Source organism: Strix uralensis, chromosome 12 (genome assembly GCF_047716275.1).
Source record: "Strix uralensis isolate ZFMK-TIS-50842 chromosome 12, bStrUra1, whole genome shotgun sequence".
In the NCBI taxonomy this organism is placed as follows: domain Eukaryota; kingdom Metazoa; phylum Chordata; class Aves; order Strigiformes; family Strigidae; genus Strix; species Strix uralensis.
The window spans coordinates 11,326,638-11,335,723 of NC_133983.1; the positions used below are offsets into that span (position 1 = coordinate 11,326,638).

Below are 9,086 nucleotides of genomic sequence, written 5' to 3' on the forward strand. Positions count from 1 at the left end.
CCCTAAACTTATATCATCATTATTGTTCTCTGAAATCATCTTAATTTTTGCTGAAAATCTGTAAGTGAGAATTACGTACGTTTCCTATCAGCAACAATCTGTACAGAGTTTGAGAGAGAAGTAGCGAAAAGAACAACTTTGCGATAATATTTTGAGGCAGCCTGAGCTTCGTAAGCCTCAAAATTGTTTTTGTTCACATGGAAATAGGCTGTATCTGTGAGGAAGACAAAAATAAGTATCCTGAGCATCTCATTAGTTTATTGCTGACTCTCCATTTTTTCTGGATTTTAATATTTCAGTTTTTTTGGTTAGTTTATAAAGTTAATGGTGGTGCTTTGTAGCAACAGTGAGTGAGCACGGTGGATATTGGAGCAGCAAATGGTTTCTGCTGTTGTCTTTGAGATCTGACCTGGTTTCCTAATGGACAGAAGTTTTGTTACAATTAGGATGGAAAACCACTGGCACGTTGAAGTGCTTGCTGGTGTTCAGGAAGCCATGTGCTTCTCTCAGTAGTCAAGTCAGTGGTTAATACTGAAGGGTAAGAGAAGGAAATCGGGAGGGCACAATCGGAAAACCAAATTGAAATAGATTGTTAACTAATCCTTCCAAATTTTATTTATTAATTTTGTAATTATATCAAATGAAATTCTCACAAGCTACTCTGATTGCTTGGCTTACCTCAATTTGTATTCAAATCTCAATAAAATACATTTCAGCCTTTTCTTAATGAGATGATGAAAAATGCTATCCCGTGGAAGAGTAGGGGACACACATTCCAACATTACTTACAGTCACCTGTTTGCTTTTTAATGTTGCTATTGAATTTGTATTTAACTCAGGATTAAAGTATAAGCTGACGTATTTGAATAAGGATATCTTTAAGCCATGAGTTGTTAAAATTAAAAAAAAATGGCCACACAATTGGTTAATAGAAGGAGATTTTAAAATTTGAAGGATGATGAATAGCGAAGACGTGTTACTGTTGATTAGATGTGCAAAGCAGAGTTTCATAAAGACCCATAGAGATACTGGAGTCCCACTATACAGACAAAATGTTGGGTTTATTTGTGGCAGCGATGGAAGGGGAGGGCTCCCTACTCCTGTACAGAGGTGCAGGTGCTGTTTGTGGGGTGCTGATGGGCAGAGAGTGGGAAACGTTCCTTGGGAACCTGCTTGGGTCTGTGCAGAAACAGGCAGTGCCCCCGGGAGCTGCTGGTCTTGGGGAGAAGGGGGATTAGAGAAGCAGTCCTGCCCTTCACGCAGACAGGGCTAAAGCATTAGTATTGTTGGCAGGCGGTTTGTTCCCTATGTGCTAGACAGCACTCAAACAGTAAAAAGTATTCCCCATCCTCAATGGATGCACCATTTTAGTCGGTAGCAAAGCTTTTAAATGCCAGCAAGAACTTGTTGGTGACTACCATTTACTCACAAGTGTATATCTCGGGTCACCTCTGAAGCTTCAAAGAGGTTTATATTTATTATTTCTGAAAGGCAGGTTTTTGTATGCTTTTTCAGGTTGGGTCCTTTTCACCGGAATAAGCGATTCATAATGATTGGATTTTGGCCAGATTTTCCAGATGACTCTGGAGATTATTTTTAATGATCTTCATTATAAATTTAAAAAAATACAACCCAAACCAAAAAGACTCTGCTCTTTAAATATGGGTGACTTTGTCCAAAATGAGCTAAAGTACAAACTAGGTTTGTTTTCCTAGTTAATAAAATGTGCTGTTAATGGGACAGTAAGCAAATGTCACATTCACATGTTGATATCTATCAGAGCAAATCAAAGTCTCCTGTTTGTCACAAGAGGTAAAAAACCCCACACTGTAATAAAACTGTCATAGGATCAGTTTCTCCTGCTTTATAAATAAACATCTCTGCTTTGCCTCGGTATTTCTGTAACATCCGGAGACTATTATCCTGTGCTGGTGCTCTGGTTCATTGACAGTTTCACTTAAACAGTTAAACAATAATTTGAAATGGAAAATGTTCTGCCCATATTCCTCAATTCCTTTGTGGTTTTTTTTCCCCCCAATGTTTTTTGTTGTTTTTTTTTTTTTTTTTCAATTGCTTTAGTAATTGCATCTTATTTTTTGTTACATAGGAAAATACCGAACTGCTCACAAACCTCATTCAAAGCCAAAAGTATCAAATGTTTTTGAGGTAGATTTTCCAGCAAATGGAAGTGATACAAAATCAATGGGCCGTTTTCAGTCAGAGGAGGAACTGTGGGCCCGCTTAGAAGAGCTCGAGAGACAAGAAGAGATACTTGGTGAACTTGACAGGTACGGTGCTGCTGTAGCACAGTCAGGTTTGAAGTTCAGACAGCTATAGGTGTGTGATTACGTTTGTACACAAAGGATCTCACCATAAGTGCAGGTAGCTGACTAGACTGATGCAGTTTAAGATTATAATAGGTGGAAATAGGGTGGAATGTGAACAAATCATGCACTGCAAGGCCAAAGGTGCTAAAATCTGACTCTCTGCAACCACAGCAGTCCAACATAATGGTAATTTTTCTTTAAGGTGATAGAAAAGGGGGAAGTAAAATCCATTTCCCACAGGCTAGGAGAATCCATCGTTTACCATGTAGGAGTTACACATTTAGTGTTTAATAACATCCTTAGATCTATTCTGATCCTAAAGCAATACTTATGTTATTAGCCAGAATGTCACAGTTTTGGTATTTCCAGTTGACATAGAAAGGACATAGTCACTCTTATACAGTATAAAAAAGGTTCCCCAATCTGACTAAAAATATAGTACCTGTAAAATTATGTACAGGTGTGTTATTATTTTGTATGCCTGTGTCTCTCAAGAGTATGAATTGCCTCAGTTCACTTAGATATTTTTAATTTCATAGGATGCCTGATACAGTTGAGACAAATGGAGAAGATACAACCTCCTCTGAAGAGGAGAAAGAAGATAAGAGGGCAGATCTGAATGGGACATATAGAGCCGAAGACTGTATTACTCAGGGCAACTTCCATAAAGAAGTAACAAATTCAGACTTGTTTGGTGGCCAAGTTAATGGCTCTACTTACTATCAGAGTGATGATGAAGATGACATAGATGTTGAAGATAACTCTGTTCCAACTATTTTTTTCTCTCACACTGTTGAACCTAAAAGGGTTTGTACTTACTATTTTTATCTTTCTCTCAAGAGATTCCATAAAGCATACATACCATATCTGAAATAGAAAATTTTAGATGATGTAGGTAATGTAGAATGCTAACTGTAGGCAACATTTATTTGGATTTTTTTTCAAATGCTTGAAACCCACTGTTTAAATCCTGCAGTTTCAAATACGGTATTAAAAAAATTATCTTCAAATGTATACCTTGCTGTTGTAAAAGTAGTATCCTGTCTAGGAGTTTTTAACTTGACTTGAAATTGACTGTTGAACAGCTCAGCTGTTGAGCAGAGTTTGAATAAGCAGATTGTCATATATTATATGCAAAATCTATGCACATTAATGCAAAGAAATGCCCCAGCCTAGTACAAGTGGTAAAGAATAAACAGTTCACACTATGAATGTTACCATTCAGACATCTGTTTAACTTACCTATGCTTTGTAGTCCCCAACTGCTTGGATAGGAGAATGTCAGAAGTCAGGTGATCTGCAGACTGGTGATTGTTGATTTTATGGTCTAGATCATCATTTGTGTTCAATTTTCAGGTAAGAATAAACACAGGAAAAAATACTACTTTGAAATTCAGTGAAAAGAAAGAAGAGGCCAAGCGTAAAAGGAAGAACAGCAATGGCAATGGCCACGCAACTCCAGAACTACCTAACATCAAAACCCCAGCAGACATTTACCGGTGTGTAATTTATAGCATTGGCATGTGAGCTTTCCCCTTAGCAGACCTCTTTTCATTTCTGTTCATCTATAGTATGAAACCAAGCCTCCTATTTCCCAAAAGAAACAGCTGGAACTGAATTTACTACTTAAAAATGAAAGCTTGTGGCTTCTGCATGGTTGCCATGCTTTCATATCCCTAAAACATTTCGGAGCTTAAAATTTCCTTTTCCAGCGAGCGATTCATCATTTATCTGCTTTTTCAGAGCTTCTGAAATTGAGGTAAATTTACCAGTACATATCATCCGCATACAGGAATACAGCAGTTATGTTAAGTATTCTGGTTAATTCCATGTTATTTGCTTCTGTGTTTGTTTTCAAACATAACTGACCAGATATATCACTTGTAATACTCCTCCTTTCCCAGTTACTAATTGCTAGTTTTTGTGTCTTTCTTCTGGTATCTTCAGAATATACTCAGGTCTTTGCGTAGTTCTTTTGCATTCTCACTCCCTGAATTTAGTTCATCACTGACTCTATTCTCTGTAAGAAGTGCTCACCTGTAGAACACCCACACTCAGCTTGAAAAACAAGTGTTGGGCTTAGAGGACTGTATAAAATACTAAACTAAGGTGACAGGAAAGTTAAAACAAGTATTTAGGTTTGTAAAGATGAACACAGACACCTATTAGATCGGTTGATTAAGTGCTTGTGAAAATCACACCATATTTGCATGTCGGTGTATTCAGGCACCTAAGTATCTTAAAAAAACATGTCACAAAGTGTGAAAAGTTAAAACCCATCTGTAATTACAGTTGCTGGGGCTGCAGCTGAAGTTAAAGGATTCTTTCATGGTGCTCTCCCTGAGCTCTGCAGAGGAACTCCATCTTCTGTAGATATGCAAGTGTTCCAATGAGTGCCTGATGAATAAAGCTGTTAAGAAACAAGTAACACCCTTAAAACTCATCCAGTCATTGGGCTCCTCCTTTATGAGTTTGATAAAATCGTCACTGTCTTCTAATGCCACTCTTTCTCCTCCACCCATCCTTGACTTCTTTAAGTCATGGAGATGAAGTACAAACCATAGGAAGAGGCAGTCTGTTAATACTTGAAAAGTGTCTTTGTGTTGATCTGATCTTAAAAGCTGATTTTCTAAAATGATTTTTTTTAAAAACTGAAAGCAGAAAATTGTGGCACCTGTCAGGAAAAAACTTCATCCTTTCCATGTGCAATGAATGTTTCAAGTATTTGTTTTTATATTCTACATTTGACAAGAACTTCATTCAACAAAACCTCCGTCATTGTGATCTTCCATTTCTCTTTACAGAAACAACCCTGACAATCGTTTAGTTTACCTTTTTTCTAACTTTTTGTAACTTGCACTATTCTGTTTTCTAACACTTTTCAGAGCTATACATCTTCTGTTGAAAGAGTGTACCAACTTAATGCTTGAATAAAGGGCATAACAGTGTTTGCTCTGCAGAATTGATTCTTGTACGTTGGTAAATAAAATGCCTCTAAAGGTACAGTATTGTAATTCTGCAGCAAAAAAGTTGGAAAAGCACATCATAATTAATTTGTACAAAAGACAAAGCAAGATCACTGTAAATTTGTCATCTGATCCTGAAATGGTTTATTAAAGCTAACATTTTCCTTTATAGAGTCTTTGTTGATGTTGTGAATGGAGAATATGTCCCTCGTAAATCAATTTTGAAGTCTCGAAGCAGAGAGAACAGTGTTTGTAGCGATACCAGTGAGAACAGTGCTGCTGAGTTTGATGACAGACGAGGAGTTCAGAGAAGTATTAGCTGTGATGAAGCTACTCAGAGTGACAACAGCGAAGGCATACTGGAGGAAGAGGAGGAGGAGGAGGGGCAGCAGCAGCTACCGAAAAAGCTTCCCCCCTCTTCAGGGACAACTGAGGTACAGTTTTTAATTAATTATTGATTCTTGGCAGGAATAAAAACAAGAAAGCTAATGACTGTAGTTGCCTGCACCATCAGTTTGATTTCTTTAAAATAATTTTCCAACTCCTACCTAGTTTGCTTTAGAAGAATGTTATCAGGTGACAGCCTTCTGTCATGCGCATCCTAGGGGCAGAGGAGATGAGTCAGGTGGCTTCCCCAAGACCTGAAGCTCTTCCGTAAAGATCTGACAAAGTAGTCACTTGCTGGTGTTCCTGAAACCAGTGTCATGTCTGCTGGGTCATCCTGAAAATTTCACTGCAGGATATACAACAGGGTTAAAAAAAAAAGAAAAATCTGTGCTTTGTAGTTGATGAGAGGGAAGAGTTGATTCTTTGTAACCTGTGTTGCACAGCTACTAGACAGCTAGTTTCCAAGTGGTGGTTTTAAGTTTTGGAACATACAGATACCAGCTGAGTTATTACTTGGACTTGGCAAAGGCAGAGGAATTGCCCTGTGGAAGGAAGCATTACACCTCTACTCATCCTATTCCAGACGAGGGCCATTAGTGATCCCAAACAAATCTATTTTCACATGTTTGGAAAGTTTAGGGCTTCATCATAAAGGAAAGAGACTGTACAACATAAGGGAAAATGTACAGTTGCTTAGTGACTGGATGAGTACAAGGATTAAATGTAGCTGCTGCTCTGAAATTCATGGCAGAGAGTATTCTTAATTTTTTTTTGGTAATAACTTACACTAATTTGTTCAAACTAGATGAAACTTGAGTTTTCAGTAGCTCCCAATGCAATGGGCAAGGTCAATGAAAACACTATTTTTAGAAAAATTATTTCTGACAAGAAATAAATTCCTCATAAAAGCTACTGTTTATCATCATTTTTCATACAAACAGCTATGGGCAAATCTAGGCACGGTGTGAAGGGTCATGGTGCAAGATCCATCTGTAGAGTTAGGACTTCACGTTGTATACTTTCTGGAATGTATTTGCTATATTTTTATAAAACATTTTAAGTACCCTTTAGGTGTACCCATTAGTCCATTTTCTGAATACGACATGATTATTCTGTACAATGTAATGTACTAAGTAACTGAAGGAGAGTGAGCAAAACACTCCAGTTAAACATACCTTCTTAAATGCTGTTGTTTTGCTTTTGGTTGTTTTTGTGGGTGTTTGAAATACATTATTTCTCCATTAGCATTTGCAACGCATTGACTTTTTTTGTTTTGTTTCTAATTTTACCACAGTTGTCTTGGGTTGTATTTTGCTTACCTGTTTTTGAAAATGAGCATGTTGTTAGAGCAACGCAGTTGTGTACAGGCATGGCTTTAGGCATACTTTGGCTATTGGAGTGGAAAACAAAAAAACACTGCTTTTTTTGCAGGTCCTGCAAGAAAGGAATAGCTGGTTTGTTTTGATCTGTTTTCTTGGTAACTGAGTTATGAAAAAGCAGAACTAAGCACAGTTAATAAATCTGTGTGCACATTCCTTTGTGCCCAGTATGAGCATCAAACCTTGGATGTAAACTGCTTGCCCTTGTCCTTAGGCATTCTGAATTTTCTGTTTTCAGTACATAATAGGGTGATTTGTTCTTAAATATGTTTATAAAAAGTAGTTCTGAGTTGCCTTTTTTTCCCATGTTTTCCAAGAATCACGGTCATTTCTTAGCTAAGTTAAAAAGGATTAAGTCATCTAATCGGCTGCATATAAATTACAATTTTTAAACATTAAATGTTTTTATTAGACCTTTTATAGAGAGAAATAGTTGGAAGCAAGTTTGCCTTTCTCTTAAGTATAAAGTGCTTTCACCATTTTTTGATCATATTTGGTAAGGAGAAAAGAACAAACAAAATATGTGCTTGCCAATTTGTATGCAGTGTGTCAGCTTGATGCAATTAGAAGATATTAAGTCATAAAATATGACGTATGATGGAAATGCTGACATACTCCAACTTTGCAAAATCTCTCCATTTCTTACCCAAACTGAAACTATATATTACATCAGCTGGTTTATTTCTTGAGCATGTGTCAGTAAGGAAGCAAATTTTTAGATCATTTATGCAGTAGGAATGAGATTAAGTAGTACTTTTAAGACACTGTCTTTCATTCAGTCATCTTTGAACAAGCTATATTTTGAGGTTAATTACAATTTGGTTACTTATGCAAGGAACAATCATTGATTTAAAGATATTTCTTTACTTTTGATTAAAAGAAATAACAATCCTAATCAGGCTAATATAGGGTAATGACCTTATGGGCATAGCTTCACATTTGCATTTTATTAGCTCATTTTGAGTATTCTCTTCTGTTGTAGGCATTTTCCGGGACTGTTATAGAAAAGGAGCCTTTGTCTCCCTCCTTAATACCACACCCAGTCATTGCTCACCCAGTCCTGCCTACCATTCTGGAGCGAAAATCAGAGGAAGTTTTGTCTGAACTATCAGAAGAAACTACAAAGAGGATTTCAAAATTCAAAGCTGCCAGAATGCAACAGACTAACTAGGTCCTGCCTAGCCAGCCGAAGTTGGAGTACTCATGCCTAGTTTCACATTTGTTGAGATTATGTAAGACTATATGCATTACACCTAGCTAGTTAAAAGGGTGTCCTATGTTAATTTGGCATTGGTTATCTTTTAAACGTTTACTGGCAACATTAAAACAAAAAAGTTCAGTGTTTGAACACTTGAGTATTCATCTTATTTTGTCAATTTCCCTGTGTGCTGTCAGCACCTTTGTATATGTTTGCCTTATGATAGCAGCACTTGGGTTCTTTTTCAAAAACTGTTCCTTACATACATTGTTTTTGTGTTTAAACCTAAATACAGGCAGTTTTGTGCCAGCTGTGATGTTCTACATACCATATGGACCATTTTAAGGAAACTTTTCACATTTCAAATAGATTCACCAATTATACTGCATTACTTGCTTTAGCATTTTAAGACACACTTGTATTCACATTGCTGTAGGTTTTGCAACTAGGTGTCTGCTCAAAGTTTTTTTCCTTCTTTCAAACCTCTCTGATATCTCACTGTACAGATCTATAAAACGCTGGGTTCATGTACATTGCAGGGAAGTTTCTTTGATGGAAAAGGGTATTTTGTAAAATTAAATTTTCAGTAAAACTGTGAAAGTTGTGTGTTTTTTGTTGCTTTACTACTAATTTGGAAACAACGCCGAGAGGTTTTTATTTTGAACTTGCATTTCTAGCTTGAAGTGTTTACTACCACATGGACATAAAAGCAGTCCATTCTCTTCTGCCATTGTGTTTTAACCTCCTGCTAATGAATGTCCATGGAAATTGAATGCTCTTAAGGAGAGAAGCATAAACTCAGACTCCGATTACAAAATCTCCTAGTTCT

The 9,086-nt window shown here is 36.9% G+C and overlaps 1 protein-coding gene across 1 annotated transcript in view; it reads left to right on the forward strand.

Moving 5' to 3' along the window:
• The window catches only part of URI1 (URI1 prefoldin like chaperone), a 42,897-nt gene extending 34,040 nt beyond the window's left edge, over positions 1-8,857 (forward strand). The window contains exons 7-11 of the mRNA XM_074882192.1: positions 2,108-2,288; positions 2,867-3,134; positions 3,684-3,826; positions 5,466-5,727; positions 8,042-8,857. Coding sequence (XP_074738293.1) covers positions 2,108-2,288; positions 2,867-3,134; positions 3,684-3,826; positions 5,466-5,727; positions 8,042-8,230 — 1,043 coding nt within the window. The 3' untranslated portion in view covers positions 8,231-8,857. The remainder of the gene's footprint in view (positions 1-2,107; positions 2,289-2,866; positions 3,135-3,683; positions 3,827-5,465; positions 5,728-8,041) is intronic.
• The last annotated feature ends 229 nt before the right edge of the window (positions 8,858-9,086 follow it).